A 16,263-nucleotide genomic window follows, 5' to 3' on the forward strand; every position below is an offset into this window, starting at 1 on the left:
TTATCCGGCGCGCCCCAGATTCCTTTAGGGGACGGTTTGGGGGACGCGACTGGAGATGCTCTTATCCCCAAAGTTGGAGGCTTGGAGCTTCTGTATCATCTGGACATCTACTACTCCATGGCAAGAATAGTAGCTTTCCCACGACGATTAGTCTCCATGCTCCACGTGGTCCTGGTGAAGGAGCAGGGCAGGTAGCCTTTCACTTCACATCGCTTTCCTTGTTTGCCCCCTAGTCCTCTGCTGCCGGAAACCTCGCCTGATCATCTTGAATTCGATCCAGCAGTTTACGGGGCTGAGACAGACGAGCAGGATGGGCTTCTCCTTCTTCGCCTCTCGTGCCGCCGCCCGGTTCTTGGAGGACATCAGACGCCCCGCCGGCGTCTCCACCGCCGCGCTTCTTCTCACAGCAGCCAGGTAGGTGCCTCCCACAAACCCTCTCCGGTCCCTGAAAATCACTTTTATCTGGCATTTCTGATTTGTTGATGATGATTTGCCGTTCCTTCCTTTTTGTCCGCTTTACCTTTCCTTTTTGTTCGCATCTTGGCTGCTTTCTTGGTCTAGTACTCTAGACGATCTTGGTCAACAGAGATGTGATGTTGGTCTAGCACTCTAGATATGTGATGTCGGTCTAGGACTCTAGATATGTGATGTTTGTTGGGCAGTCCTCCTCCTCCTCTGTACTTTCTTGAACAGTCCCCAATTCAATTTTGTCCTTCCGGATCAAACCGCTTAATTGTTTGCATTTGCATTCTTCAACATTTTTGTGTACTGGATTGCAGCGGCGGGGGTATTGTGGCGTATGCCGATTCCTCCAGGCCAGAAGAGGCCTCAGGGCCACCGCAACAGGATGTCCCCAGGAAGAAGAAGGTGGTGGTTCTTGGCACTGGCTGGGGCGGCACCTCTTTCCTCAAGAACCTCGACTGCTCCCGCTACGATGTGAAGGTCATATCGCCTCGCAACTACTTCGCGTTTACGCCTCTGCTCCCGAGCGTTACGTGTGGGACCGTGGAGGCACGCAGCATCGTCGAACCCATACGGAGGATGTTCGAGAAGGTACTTGATTTAGCGATCATTCTTGTCCTCTTATATGTGCTACTGTGGAGTAACGCAGTGACTGCTTCTGCTATTGTTCTTTTGCAGAAAAATAAAGATGTTGCATATTACGAAGCCGAGTGCTTGAAGATTGACGCGACAAAGAAGGCTGTGCACTGTCGTTCTGCTGTTGGAACCAATTTGGATGGGAATGGTGATTTCGAGGTCGATTATGATTACTTAGTAGTTGCTCTTGGAGCTACTGTAAATACATTCAACACTCCCGGTGTGATGGAGCATTGCCACTTTTTGAAGGTACAATCCCTTACAGCCTTTGAGTGCTCCTTTTCTGATGATTCGATCTTCAGTAGTAAGCTATTTTCCTTAGTTTGCTGCAACACCTTGAGATATAATACTTTAGTTTTCAATGTATATTATTAATAAATGCCACTTTTTTTTTTTCACAAGATCATCTAACTGCTTGAGTTAAAGAGCTACATTGCCAACTTACAGAATACTAAACTGCAATACCATACATATGTAATGTGTTGTCATTTGTATTAGATTTAAGAGCTACATATGCAGAGGAATATGCTAACATTCGCTGGAGGAGCTGTTCAGTATCACTATATCCTCTGAACCATTTGTTCTTGCTATGTAATTTTCCCTTTAATTCTACCTGCAATTAATTGTACTGTACAGTATTAGGAAATTTTACGTTCATGGAACTATTAGCCATATCTTCTATTTAAATCCTCACATTGAACAATTCAGGAAGTGGAGGATGCCCAAAAGATTCGGAAGAGTGTGCTGGACTGCTTTGAAAAGGCATCACTTCCCAACATTAGTGAAGAGGAGAAAAGGAAGATCCTTCACTTTGTGGTTATTGGCGGTGGACCTACTGGGGTCGAATTTACTGCAGAGTTGCATGATTTTCTTGTCGAAGATCTGGTGAAGATATATCCTGCAATTCAGGAATTTGTCAAGATAACAATTATTCAATCAGGAGAACATATATTGAATACGTAAGGAAGTAATAGCTTACCATATAATGAGGATCGAATGATCCTGAAGTTCACTTGCATTGCATGGTGCATACAAAGACTATTGAGTCAGGCTTTCATCACTAAGAACAAGTTTTAGCATGAACAAAAAAGCCTCAGGGGGAATTAATGTATTGGGAAGTCAGCTTTTGTTCCCAGATAATGAGGATGGTACTGCTGGTTCACATCTTGGAGATTAGAACATGCTGCTGCAAGTAGTGAGGCCCCCAGCTAATCATCTCCGGTCCCTGGGATCATTATTAAATATTGTTACTGTCAGGAAAAAGTGAACAACAATTTCGGATCGTTTACATGTTTCGGAAAACAATAGTCGGTAGAAGTGGAAAATATATCCCAGTCATTGTTTTCTTACCAGGATAGATAGACCAAAACCACCTTACCACCACCACCACCAAACAATTCTAGTGTTGGATTATTTTTACCATATCTTATTTTTTTATTTTGGATTGCGGATGTTTCTTCCGTATTCTTCCTCCACTTCCTTTTCCCTTTTAAATGATATTCCTAACTGGAAAGAACTTGTTCCAAAAAAAGAAATAATTGCTATGAAATTATCACACTTACTGTAGACATTGCGATTTTGTTGGTAATTGGAAATTGTGTTGATTCGACAAGGAAAATTTTCCTACTGTTTCAATGTCCATGCATTTGGTTGTAGCCTCAGTAGATCTTGTCTTTTACCCATGTTTACTGTGAGATGATATATCCATTTCTTTCATATAGATTTGACGAAAGGATAGCTGCATTTGCTGAAACAAAGTTTCAGAGAGATGGCATTGAGGTGAATACAGGATTCAGAGTGTTAAAGGTCTCTGATGATTTTATTACAGTGAAAAACAAATCAACTGGTGGTGAAATATTGGTCCCGTATGGGATGGCTATTTGGTCTGCTGGTATTGGTACGCGTCCTGTCATTACGGACTTCATGAATCAAGTTGGTCAGGTTGTTAAATCTGAATCAAAGCTGTGTGTTCAGGTTACGGAGTTATGTTAAACTTCCAACATTTAGTTGACGTATGCAAATGTTCTCTCATTTAACAGGCTAAACGGCGTGCCTTGGCAACTAATGAATGGTTAAGAGTTCGTGAGACTGATGGTGTCTATGCAATTGGAGACTGTTCTTCAATAAGTCAGAGAAAAATAATGGTAAATGTAAAAAAGCATTTCATAAATATTATTTGCACCCTCTTCGTAGGTTCAAACTTCATAGGCAGAACCACTGTAGGAAGAGCTGCACACACTGCAAGTCAGGGTTATCGCTGCACTGTAACTGTTTCTTGATAGAACTGTCATATGAGTCAAATTAGTTATTCTACTGCTATGCATGCGCGTTTGTGTTTATTCCACCTTTGTATAGACATTGCAAAGTTTGTATCATGCTAAATAAACAAGAACACCGAACATCTAATTTGGCAATATTTAGTTCATGTTAAATCCTTCCTCTGAGTTCTTTGCTTCTGTTTTTTCAGGAGGACATTTCGACAATATTTAAAGTAGCAGATAAGGATAACTCTGGCACTTTGACACTGAAAGAAATATCTGATATTTTAGAAGATATTTGTATAAGATACCCTCAAGTAGAACTCTATATGAAAAGTATGCACATGCTTGATATTGCGGATTTGATAGCAAGTGGCGTAGGTGATTCCCACAAAGAGTCGATGGTCGTTGACATAGAGGAGTTCAAAAAGGCTCTGTGCCATGTCGACTCCCAAGTTAAAACCGTTCCGGCGACGGCTCAGGTTCCCTCTACTTCCATATCAACATAAGTTCATGATACTTTATCGCAGACCTTTTTTCCCATTGGAAAACTGCAGTTTTAGAACATGAGATGGGCAAACAGCCAATTGTTGCATGTGTGAACACTCCCTACGTGTTTCTTGAATATTTACCAGGTCGCTGCACAACAAGGATACTATCTTGCTGACTGTTTTAACAAAATGGATCATTGCAAAGAGCATCCAGAAGGTCCGTTGCGCTTGTCAGGGTCGGGAGGAGATCATCACAACTTCCGCCCATTCCGGTACTTCGCTTTTCTGGTTACAGTTACTTGTTCCCATCCACATACTTGTGTCTTAGGCACATCCGGTACTTCAAACCTTCCATGGCATAACTCTACTGATTTTATGATTACTATCAGTGTCAGTACCTGCTTGGATAAGACCGATATGTACATAAAAAGATTTAATGAATGCGGTATCATATTAATTATAGAAAGATCGAACTATAGCTGCAATTTTTCTTTCAGTTACGCACAGTATCTAATAATTCTGAAATTATCACTATGATAACCTAAAACTGTCACATTTTTAGTTATGATACTCACCTATTGTCTTCACGGTTATCTTTAAGACGCATCTTTCAAAAAGGACATGCTTCAGTTGTTCTGTGGTGGGGCTTGGGCTTCAAAATAATTTATGTTGCATTTAAGCATTCAATACACCAGTTCCAGGAAATTTCCTACACAAAGTATCCACTGGCTCCTGTTTGTACATCCATTTGCTTTCTCATCTTCTGATATCTTGGCACTCAAGGTACAAGCATCTTGGGCAATTCGCACCCTTGGGTGGAGAGCAAGCTGCCGCCGAGCTCCCGGGCGACTGGGTTTCCATGGGCCACAGCACTCAGTGGCTATGGTACTCCGTATACGCAAGGTAACAACCATGAACTTGCTCTCACACTCGGCGCCGTTGTCACCCATCACCAAATACCATTCTGTCCAACGAAAACATGGCACTACCTTATCCACCTTATCCTTTACGATCCGTTTAGCCTCAACTCAGAGTTGTTTCTTTCCATGAACAGCAAGCAAGTGAGCTGGCGCACAAGGGTGCTGGTGGTATCTGACTGGACCCGCAGGTTTATCTTCGGCAGGGACTCGAGCCGGATCTAGCGCCGTCGATCCCGAGATGTGATGCAATGCAGCAAGGCCCTCTCTGTACAGGCAAACGGTACTTGGTCTGAGCTCGATTTTGAGCACGCAACGCTGTCTCTAACTTGTTCCTTTCCTGTCCTGCCAACGAAGCTGTCATCCTTCTCTGCATGTGGTTCTTCTCTAGATGTGGCTGAACGAACTGACCAAGTGTCACTTTGGCAGCCACGGGTCATGCGCATTTCGCGCGAAATTGGGGCTTGGGAAAATTGATTTTTTTTTAGCATGTTGGTAAATGTATAAAATGTGTGTGAACTTCCATACTATATGTTCCATAACCTCTTCAGTCTATGCAACACAAATCTTAGTAATATGCTTCCAGTTTACTCTGGAACAAAATCCACCAAACTAATCAGTAGCTGAAACTTTCACTGTCAGTGAGCAGCAGCAATAACAGGGTGTCCAGCTCTACGGACTACGGGTAACCATGCACATCATATGGTCCTCATCTTGGGCAAACGTGCACGAGTAGGCGTGGTTCAGTACACACCGTCTTTGTACCGTATATGGATGGTCCAGTTCTGCCTGCTCACGTCGTCCTCTTGGACCTCTTCTGATGGCCCTTCTCCGTCACATGTTCAGATGTACGCCGTTCCAGAGTAAACCTGAAGAGCAGGTTTGGGTTTATGTGGAATTTGGGTCACCACAGAAGTTACTGAAATCTTGGTTACAATGCGGGCAAAGTTTCGATTCCTTCCAATTTCAGTTTGACTGGACTCACCAGTATTTGCCGAAGTTATACAAAGAACAATTGAATTATGTTTGAACCTGGGCCGAAGTCAAGGATCATTTATTTATTTATGCCTGAAAAGGGTCACTGAAATCACCCAAATTCACAAAATGCTTCTCCCTGGTACTGAGATTAGGCTACTGGGCGTACCTCTGCACGTTTCTTCTCTCTTTCATTGCAGATGGGGTACACGAGTGCGTACTTACACACCAAAATTAGTGCTTGTCTCCTGCCCTTTTTCAGATTCCATTAGAGAAGAAAAAGAGCATTTCAAGAGGAACATGTAGGCCTCCGCTCTAATTAATCTTTCCAGAAAGAATGTCGAGACACCTCCCAGCTTGAAGTCCACGACACACCTGATTAGATAGATACGGGCGCAATTGTGCAAAGATTTTTGCTTCTGGTTCTTCCCCAAGTTCCTTCGTTTCGCAGCATGTCCTGGCCCAGATTCATAAAATCACAAGCCTAAATAAAGAAGAAACTGTTGTTGCTACTTTTTTTTTTCAACAGAATATAGAGAGAAACCACATGCCTAATTTGTTTTCAATTATTTGTTTCTCGAGTTTTTTTTACCTGACAGCAAGCAGGACCTCAGTATACAGCAATGAACAAATGATGAACTCATGACCAGACAGTTACAGCGAGTAGGTTGGTGTTCCTGTACCGTGACTTCACCTTCACACAAGTATCATACGGACCTACGGCTGAGGTTAGTTGGTTGGGCCCCCAACAGCACTGCAGGGCGCAGCAGCTTCCATCGTCAGGACAGTTTCATGGATACTTAATCGACAGCAGAAAGGGGGAAGAAGCGTAAAGCTTTTCCTGTTATTTTACTCGGCGATAGGTACGTTCACTCGATGATGGCCTCACAATCGCAAACCCTGAAATGCATAATGAGCCACTGCATGATCACCAACTCTTAACTGTAGCCCATGATCGCATTCTCCAATTTGATCTCTTGCACACTCTCACCCAACCCACTGATCCGTCCCATCATTCCATTATCATATATATTTTCTCCCTCATTGATTCTGTTAAGCTGTTATGCCAATTAAGGTGTCAAGTGGGATCCCTCCTAAGTATCACACACCACAAGTGAGATTTAGGAGGGATCCCACTTGGGGAGAGGATTTTCTATCGGAATCGGTAACTACCTGTCATCATGTGACCGTAGTGTCATCGCGATTCATGCTATTTTCTCTCCAATGTGTTGCCTATTTTACTATGATATGTTATACCTATGATATTTGTTAGATATAAATAATTTTTTTGTCATTTTAACCATATTATACATATATTTCGTGCATATTTGAATTGTCATGGTTATATTTTTTGTTTAAGGTATCGCGAATCATGTTTTATATAAAGAAATTACGAAATTTTACCTATATTTGTTTTTAAGATTTTAGAGATATATCATATGGAGTTGATACACACTAGATATGGAAGGGAGATCTAGCACGAATCGCAAAGAGGTGAACAGTAGATTCGTATTCGGTAGTTACCGGTTCCGTTAGAAAAGACTTTGCGATCCCACTTGACACCCTAGTGCCAATGCTATGCAGTCAAAATTAAATTACTAGAATGAGACTGTATCAAGAAAAGATGGAGACAAGGTGAGTGAATTTCAGAGAGTAGGCAGCAAGAATCTAATGGAAGAAACCAAAAGGAGGCAGCAAGGCAGGGCTAACAAGAAGACAGATCAGAAACGGGTAAGGACAGGTGCAGCAAGCACCAACCAGCAACCAGGCTACCCATCTACTCATCCACCCCTCAGGCACACACGGGAGACTTCTACCAGTAGAGGTACAAAACAAACACATTTGTCACGTATCTGCACCAACACCTCCATTAATAGTTGAGTTCTTCAATTCCCCAAACTCAGCCTCACACCAACATCGTTATCAGTTGCAACTACCAAGAAACTCACCAAAGATGCATGCTGCAGCATAGGTAGCACACGACGGTTGTGCAGTTGGTTTGCTGCCATGGTTGCAGAGATGGGAGAAGCACCAGCAGCAACGGTGGAGGCAGGAGGCGGCCATGGCGAGGCACTGAAGGTGCTCGAGTCGCTGGCATCGTCTTCCCTGGCCTGCTCCGTCCCACAGTTCCCGACCAAGTGGAACGCCGTCAAGGACAAGCTCCAGCAGCTCAGCTCCGGCCTGAATTTGCTGCGCAATGACGGCGACGGCGAGGAGGAGGGGGGAGAGCACCATGTGCTGGTTCAGTTTCTGCAATCTGCCTCTGCCACCGTGAGGAGCATCCTGGCCGTTGCCTCGCAGTGCAGGGACGGCACGTACAAGGGCGGGAGGCTCCGTCTGCGGAGCGACATGGACAGCCTGAGCGCCAAGCTGGACGCCCACGTGAGGCAGCTCAAGGAGATGGCCTCCTCCTCCTCTGGCGCGCCGGCGCCGTCGCAGGCTATCGTCGCGGTGAGGCCCGGCGCCGACGCCGGCGTGAGCGAGAAGAGGTTCTTCCTCAAGGACCTCTTCTCCCGGATAAGGGTCGGCGGCCCCGTGCAGCGAGCCCAGGCGCTGTCCACCATCTGCGAGCTCATGGCAGAGGACGAGGCCTGCGTGCGCGTCGTCGCTCTCGACATCGACGACGGCGTCGCCATGCTCGCCGGCTTCCTCGAGTCCCAAGACCCACGCATCCAGGAAGAAGCCACCGGCGCCGTCGCCGTCGTCGCGAGCTCAGACTCCTACCGGGGAATGCTGGTGAAGGCCGGCGTGGTCGCGCCGCTCGTGCAGCTGCTGGAGAACGCGGCCGCGGTGGCCACGGCGCGCGCCAGGGAGAGCGCGGCGCAGGCGCTGCGTGAGCTGACGGAGAACTCGGACAACGTGTGGGCCGTGTGCGCGCACGGCGGCGTCACCACGCTGCTGCGCGCCGTGGCCGACGCCGGCAGCGGCGGCAGGCTGCTCGGGTCGTCCTTCGCGGTGCTCAGGAACCTGAGCAGGGTGGAGGAGGTGAAGGTGTTCATGGTGGAGCAAGGCGTGGTCACCGAGCTGGTGAAGCTCTCGCAGAAGATGGAGGAGGTCCGGAAGCTCGGCGCCGTCGAGCTGCTCCACTCCATGGCCCTCGACGACGCCGACGTCCGGGAGGAGGCGATCGGCATGGGGGTGATCCAGTCGCTCCTACAGCTGATATACCCTGACCTGCCTTACTCTTACAAGGCCAGGGAGGTCGCCCTTGCAGCCATCTGGTTCTTCTGCTTCTCTTCCGCCAGCTCCATTGACGACCTCACCAGCTCAGACGTCCTCGGGTGGCTCCTCTTCTACCTCAACAATGGCGATTACGCCGTTCTCGAGTGCACGCTCAAGATCCTGAGGCATCTCTCCGAGGTTTCTGAAGAGTACAGCAGGATGATGGGCAGAGCAGGGTATTTCAGTGCCCTGGCAAGCTTGCTCGGCGCGAAATCTTTCCGGGTTCGCGAGATGGCGGCGCAGGTGCTCTCCAGCCTGCTGTCGAGCCATCCGAACCGCGTCATCTTCATCCAGGACGGCGACAATCTGGACAGGCTGCTCCAGCTGCTGGATCCTTCCGAGGGCAAGCTGATGGCGAAGGGCCTGATCCTCTCTGCTATCGTGTCCTTGGCAGAGACCACCAGCGGGAGGAAGAAGATCGTGTCGTCGGAGCATTTCAGTACCCTGAAAGAGCTGGCCGATTCCGGGGACTATGATGCGAAGAAGGTCGTCAAGAAGATTGCCAATAACAGACTGCAGTCAATGTTCAGCAAGATATGGAGTGCCTAAGTTATTTTCTGGCCACCCCAGATGGCTTTACTAAACACCCCCTTTGATTTAGCTTTAGTGGATTTGATTTGATGTCCATAGTCCATCCTTTTCTTGTCATATCTATATCCATCATTGTGATTCCTTGTGTTGTACATTGCAACTTTAGTGAAATTCAAGTTTTGTCGTCAGACTTGTGTGATGATCAACCCCTGCAGTTTACATTCACCCAGTAATTCATTTCGGATACACCAAATCAGAATGTGCCCATAATTCATAAATTTCATCAACTGTTGGCGAAAAACCAACTCCACATACGGTTTCCCAGAGCAATTCATTATTTTGCATTTATGATCATTTTAAGTTCCTCCTGTCAAGCAAACACTCAACCAAGAATTCTCAAACCAGCAAAGGGCAACACTTCTGTCAGACAGCATCTACGCTGAACCGTCAACTCTGACAAGTCCAGTAAATCTCTTGTACTACACCGCAAATATATCCAAACACAGCCTTGAGGCATCTCACCAGTTTGTCAAAGACTGCCAGGAGCAAGTAGGATAGCAAGCAGACAAACCAACAAATTATCCCATTACTGTTTACTTCATCACTGCATAACGCCATACAAAAACTCAACAACATGTTGTGACAACCAAAATACAAAAACATGTTGTCCTATTCCCTTACAGATTCTTTAATTATCTTCCCCTCCCCAATTTTAGCGCCCCGTGATACTTCAGGATGAGCACGTGAATCTCCAGCAATGGCTGTTTGCGGTTCAGATTAATCAGCTTAGCTTGCATGGTCAGGTAATTTTGCAAGTATACAATGGCACGGAGATGCTGAATTTGCAGGGGATTCAGATTCATGCTGACCAAGTCATCTTTTGGTTATTGTTAATGAGAACACTTGTGCTACTGAACAACCTTCATTTTATTACTGCTGTTCTTATTTATGGATGGCCTGGAGACTGAAGTACCGAAGATACATTTTCTGGCAGAAAACAGGCCTGCTGAAGTGAATTTGTGTGAGCAATCACTGAACAAGAGATGCTACTGATGACTGATCAGCTATTTGCGATATAAAGGGCAAACATTTCAGCGAGTTTTTGAACAGATCATGTCCTCTTGCATTTCTAAACAGAAGGTTTCAGCACCACACCGCGACATTACTTACTCAAAACTGAACACACTTACAGGTAAAACTCAAAACAAGAGCACCAATATAAAGGTCTTCACACTCTAGCATGACCTTAACAGAAGAAATGGCAAATACGAAGCATGAGATATTACCCATTCTAAATATACCGGGAGCGATGACACTCTGCCGCTGGTGGCTCATTTCCCCCCTCCCGTTCTCTCCTCCCCCTTCTCTTGAGCCAAAGTGATCGATGGATGTGAGTGTGAATTACTATGGATCAATGCATAGTCAGTGGCTTTCCCTAGAGGCACAGAGATCAATGGATGTTCGGTGTCTAAAAAACCAAGTACGCAATGGCTTGGACATAATGAATTTGCAGATAATTAGGATTCATGCTTAGTCACTCCATCTCTTGGTTGTTGTTAATGAGCACACTTGTGCTACTGAACAACTTCCATTCCTATAACTATTGTCGTTATTTATGTTGCCAGCTATGCCTATTAGGCCCTGATGGCATGAACTGCAGGAGTAGTATGCATCAGTACTGAAATTACAGTTTCTAGCAGAAAAACAAGCCTGCGGAAGTGGATTCGTGTGAACAATTGCTAAACAAGAAATGCTACTGATCAGCTATTTGCATAGTACAAAGGCAACATTTCAGCAAGATTTGGAGCAGCATATTATCCTCTTGCATTTCCAAACAAAAGGTTTGAGTACCACACCATGACACTACTTACTCAAAACAGAGCACACTTACAGGTAAAACTCAAAACAAGAGCACCCATATAAAGGTCTTCACACTCTAAACGAATGGCAAACACGAAGCATGAGATATGAATGTAACAGTAGCACTATCTATCTAACACACCGCAAAAAGCCTCACCCGAAATGCTCAAGTTAAGCAGGCACTCTGAAGAATCATGAAGAAGGGCTGGACAGAACCATGCACTGCTCCTCATTGCCCAAGGCTTCCTCTGCCGCTGCTGCCTCCTCCGGTTCTTCGGCTTCGAGGACCCGGGCCTGGTAGGACGAGATGGAACCGCCGTCGCCGGCCGCAGCCGTGAAGAACGACCGCTTGCCGACCAGATCGGCGGCCCGCTTCGCGCACCCGGAGTCGCGAGGCGTCTCGTCGGGCGGCGGCATGGTCCTGATCCTCGGGAGCAATTCGGCAACCTTGTCTAGTGATTCAGGTGACTGCTCATCGTCCAAAGGCTCGGTGGTGGTAGCCGTTGCTGTGGTCTGGGTTGCGTCCGCCGCCGGCAGTGATCCCGGGAGGGAGTCCTTGCGGCGCCGCTCCTGCGTTCCAGCTGAAGCGCCAGGCATGAGGCTGTAGCGGCTGGGGATGACCCTGACCTTGGAGCTCCCGGACGGCCTCCTGCAGGTGGACGCGCCGCTGATGGGGTTCGTCGCGCCACCCTTGGGCGTGAGCTCGGTGGTAGCCTTGCTAGCCCCAAACGGCCTGGTGTTGGCGGTGAGCCTGGCGACGGACTGCCGCCTCGACCTGGGGCTCATGCTGGAGCTCCTGGCCTTGGCCCTGCTCGGCGCCGCCGCCGCCGCCGCTCCGCCCTGCGGCTGCCTGGCGTTGCTCGACGGCCACAGCCTGGCGGGCGCCGCGGCCTGCCTGGACGGCTGCCCGCCGGTTTCTTCTCGGATCGCGTTGAGCTTGCTGGGGAACGGCTTGGCTCGTGCCGCTGCGGTGGCGGGCTTGCCGCCGGTGATGCCGTGCTGGATCTCCATGGGGCCGAGGCTGACGCCCCTGCGGCGCTGCACGGGGGGCTCCTTGATGGGCTTGAGGATCCGGCTGGCGGGGACGGGGACGGCGCCCTGTTGGCGTGCGGCGGGGAGCTTGGTGGTGGGGTTCGCGGCGGCGATGTCGAGCGGGCCGAGGCTGAGCCCCCTGCCCCTCGCCGCCGCCGGGACCTGCTGCTTGACGGCGGGCTTCAGCCTCTGGGGGGCGGCGAGCGGCGGCGGCTGGTTCTCGGGGGTAGGGTTTGCGGCGGAGGCGGAGGCGACGTCGAGGGGGCCGAGGCTGAGCCCCCTCGCTCGCGGCCGCGGCTGCGGCTGGGCCTTCGCAGGGACGGGGTCCCGCGGGCCGTCGAGCCCCCTGGAGACGCGGAGGTGGTGGAGGCGGGAGGAGAGGCGCAGGATCTCGGCCTCGATGTGCTCGATCTCGGCGTCGACGTCGGCGTGGTGGACGCGCTCGGGGCGGCGGTTCTCCTTGTCGGGCCTGGCGGCGGCGAGGCGGGCGGGGGTGGCGTGCGCGTGCCAGGCGGATGCGGAGGAGGAGGAGTCGTCGAAGGCGGCGTTGTTCCAGACGTGCACCAGCGGGATCAGCGGGTCCTCCTCCATCATCGCCGCCGCCGCCGCCGCCGTCGGAGAAACGAAACCCCCTTCGCCTTCGCCTTGTTCGTCTGCGGAATCGGAGAAGTTAGAGGCAAGCGATTCGATCGGAATTGGGGGAGAGAGGTGGGCGGAGCAGATCGGCGGGGTACCTACCTGGATGGTGGATCTCTGCGTGCGTGCGTGATTTGAGGCGCGATCGGGGCGGATCGATGGGATAATGTGGGGATTTCTCGTTCGAAATTTGTGGGTGGAGGACGCGAGCAGCGGAGGGGGAAGAGGGGGAGGAGAGGGTTTAAGAGGCAGGTCCGATCCGACCGTTGGGGCTCGGGAGCGGAGTGGACGTTGCGTTCCACCCAACTACGCTCCCTCTCCTTTTCAGCTCCCGTCGATACGATGATGACGACGCCAAAAGGCTGCTTTTATTTGGGGAAAAGGATACTTTTTGAGTTTTTTTTTTTTGAACAAGGGTAAGGTGCTGAGCACCCTAATTCATTACTCATAAGCATTGTACAGATACAAACTGCAAGCCTGTTGGAAGCAACCTATTGATTGCAACAGAAACAAGACAAGATGATGATGCATGAGTAGGATTGTTGCAAGAGCAAATAGGTGAGACTGTAGCTAGAGTTTTTGCCTGATGCGCACAGTTGTGAGCAAGAACATTGAAGCTTCTTTTGATATGAAATATGCTTGGCCTGATTGTCTGGAGGGTTTCCTGAAATTGCACCGCCTGTCTTCTAATTTCCCACAGCATATTCGGATCAGTGCCTCCATGCGCCTGTACTGCTTTTGCTAGTCCCAAGTTGTCTGTGAAGAAGTATGGATCCTGCAAAAGAAGAGAGGATGCAATATTGGCTGCAATGAGTAGTCCTTCTGCCTCAGCTTGAATGGCCGAGGAAACTAGAGCTGTCTTGGCTGAAACGAAAACATCTGTTATATGTTGATCTTGCTTCCATGTGATGTGAACTCCAATTCCTGCTTTGGTGGGTCGTCCATTTGTACTCCTTTTCCAAGCTGCATCAACAAAAATCTTTGGGCCAGAATATAAAAGCTCTTTAGGTGTTTCATGGATTTTGGGAAGAATCAGTGGAGCAGTTTGAATTTGTAGGCTATTAAGCAGAGCATTAGTTCTAATGATTGTTTGGCTAGGCTGAGCATCAACATTGTTAAACAATTTCTCATTTCTCATTTTCCAAAGGCACCAAAGAAAAGTAAAGATGTTTGGAATTGTAACCTGAGGGTGATCTAGTGCTAGGAGTTGTAAAACAATGGTATGAAAGTTCTCAGAATTTTGAGTTATTAAGTCCATTCTAAGATACCAAGGTGATTGAAACCAAGCCGCTCTAGCAAAAGTACAAGTGAAAAATAGATGAATATCATTTTCTTGAAGACCACACCTGCAACAAATATTTGAGATATGTCTTGAGTACCTATATGCTCTTTGTCCTGTAGGAATTGCTCTTCTTATTATTCTCCAAGCAAAAGTCTTGATTCTTGGCAACAACTCTTTATTCTGCCACACTTTGTTTAGCAAGTTTAGTGCTGCATCATCTGGTGGAATCGGTTTGGGAGAACCTGCATCAAAAAGGGCCTGCAGACAGGTTTTGTAAGCAGATTTTGTATTACATTTTCCATTTGGAGTGAGCTTCCAATAGAGGATGTCAGGTTCATCAAAGGGAATAATTTTAACCTCTTTGATTGCATCTGCAGTAGGTCTTTGAAAGAGAGTGTCTATGAGCTGAATATTCCAGTTTTTTGTTTGAGGCATCCAGAGATCATGAACTTTTGCTGGGTAAATGAAATGGGGATCTTGGATAATGAGGTCATCATATATATTCTTCCAAGAGCTACACCAGGGAGAACTCCAGATGGAAACATTCCCCTGAGAGATTTGATAGGAAGAGTTTTGCTGCAACAGAGGAAGAATTTTGATAGCTGAAGTCCAAAAAGCTGATTTAGGTATATTTGCCTTGGCTCTCCAAATAGATGTGTCATTGAAATACTTGGATTTGAGGATCTGATAAAGCTGGATGTAGGGGTTTTCTGCTATTCTCCAAATAGATGTGAGAATGAGAGCATGATTCACTGCATTGAGGTTTCTGATTCCTAAGCCACCATCCTTGATAGGGGCACAAATATTTTTCCAAGCTGCTAGGCATAAGGGCTTATGTTCAGGATCAGAGTTAACTCCAGAAATTCCTTATAATAGAAGTGATTTTTGCATGAAATTTCTTTGAGAAGATGATATTGGACATGTAATAAACAGGGATGGAAGAGAAAACCGACTTTATGAGTTCTAGCCTGGCAGCATGGGATAAAGATTTTGCTTTATATGTTGAAAGCTTAGATTTGAATTTAGCTAGAACAAAATTATAAGCCTCGGATCTGTTTTTTGCTGGAAGGATGAGAGGATGTCCTAAGTGGATAAAGCTTGCATCAATATCAGGCACAGGGAAAATAGTTTTCAGTTGGGTTTGAATATTATTGTCTACAGCTTTGCTAAAGATAATACCTGACTTTGCCCAATTTGGAATCTGACCAGACTGTTGGCAGAAATTTTGGACAATGTGTTTTATTGTAAGCCCTTCCTGTTCAGTTGCCATGCCACAAATTAATAAATCATCTGCAAATAAAAGAGAGTGGATGGGAGGGCAATCTGGTCCCAGGGTTATGCCATTTAAATTTGCTTGAGCAAGACTATGCTGAAGTTGAATGGACAATTCATTAATAGCTAGCACAAACAAGTAAGGAGAGATGGGATAACCCTGCCTTACTCCTCTGGAGCTGATGAAATTTTCATAAGACTGCCCATTGATAATAACAGAAAACGAAGGGGTGGAGATGCAATTGTGGATGAGGTTGATGAAATGACCATACAGACCTTTACGAGCAAGGGCTAACAGGATGAAACTCCATTCTAGTCTATCAAAGGCTTTTGCCAGATCAATTTTTAGCATGAAAGCCTGATGATTCCAGGAAGAAAGTTGGAAAGAGTGAGTGATTTCCTGAGCTATAATTATGTTGTCACTAATTCTTCTTCCTTCAATGAAAGCTTGCTGAGAAGGATGTATGTGATCAGGTAAATGCTGCTTAAGCCTGTTAGCCAGACATTTTGTGATGATTTTGTAAATAACATTACAAAGACTGATAGGTCTGTAATCTGAAGGCACCTGAGAAATGAGTTTTTTTGGAATTAGAGCAATATGTGTTCTATTTGATTGGGGAGGAAGAACACCAGTGTGGAAGAAGTTGTGAACCAAAGCATACACATCATCTCCAATCCAATCCCAAGTG

General features: G+C 47.2%; 3 protein-coding genes across 3 annotated transcripts; 2 read left to right on the forward strand and 1 right to left on the reverse strand.

The window, feature by feature from the left end:
• Positions 1-216: 216 nt before the first annotated feature.
• On the forward strand, positions 217-5,376 carry LOC124685408 (external alternative NAD(P)H-ubiquinone oxidoreductase B1, mitochondrial-like). Its single transcript, XM_047219749.1, has 10 exons — positions 217-414; positions 780-1,053; positions 1,141-1,347; positions 1,807-2,057; positions 2,820-3,039; positions 3,138-3,242; positions 3,566-3,838; positions 3,992-4,119; positions 4,631-4,750; positions 4,902-5,376. The coding sequence occupies exons 1-10, from the start codon at positions 311-313 to the stop codon at positions 4,987-4,989; spliced, it is 1,770 nt and encodes a 589-aa protein (XP_047075705.1). The 5' UTR covers positions 217-310; the 3' UTR covers positions 4,990-5,376.
• A 2,164-nt stretch (positions 5,377-7,540) lies between these two features.
• On the forward strand, positions 7,541-9,581 carry LOC124673988. The gene has a single exon (XM_047210033.1). It carries the CDS (start codon positions 7,747-7,749, stop codon positions 9,508-9,510), a length of 1,764 nt encoding a protein of 587 aa, XP_047065989.1. The 5' UTR covers positions 7,541-7,746; the 3' UTR covers positions 9,511-9,581.
• Positions 9,582-11,544: 1,963 nt separating this feature from the next.
• On the reverse strand, positions 11,545-12,975 carry LOC124708605 (translation initiation factor IF-2-like). The gene has a single exon (XM_047240289.1). It carries the CDS (start codon positions 12,973-12,975, stop codon positions 11,545-11,547), a length of 1,431 nt encoding a protein of 476 aa, XP_047096245.1.
• Between the last annotated feature and the right edge of the window lie 3,288 nt (positions 12,976-16,263).

This window comes from Lolium rigidum, chromosome 1 (genome assembly GCF_022539505.1).
Source record: "Lolium rigidum isolate FL_2022 chromosome 1, APGP_CSIRO_Lrig_0.1, whole genome shotgun sequence".
NCBI lineage: Eukaryota > Viridiplantae > Streptophyta > Magnoliopsida > Poales > Poaceae > Lolium > Lolium rigidum.

What these genes read in the sequence shown, in the direction of transcription:
- LOC124673988 (XM_047210033.1), top strand. Translation starts at nt 7,747, where the DNA reads ATGGTTGCAGAGATGGGAGAAGCACCAGCAGCAACGGTGGAGGCAGGA.
- LOC124708605 (XM_047240289.1), bottom strand. Translation starts at nt 12,975, where the DNA reads ATGGAGGAGGACCCGCTGATCCCGCTGGTGCACGTCTGGAACAACGCC.
- LOC124685408 (XM_047219749.1), top strand. Translation starts at nt 311, where the DNA reads ATGGGCTTCTCCTTCTTCGCCTCTCGTGCCGCCGCCCGGTTCTTGGAG. An exon ending in TCATGAATCAAGTTGGTCAG is followed by an intron (nt 3,040 to 3,137) that starts GTTGTTAAATCT and finishes CTCATTTAACAG; the next exon opens with GCTAAACGGCGTGCCTTGGC. An exon ending in TGGTACTCCGTATACGCAAG is followed by an intron (nt 4,751 to 4,901) that starts GTAACAACCATG and finishes TTCCATGAACAG; the next exon opens with CAAGCAAGTGAGCTGGCGCA.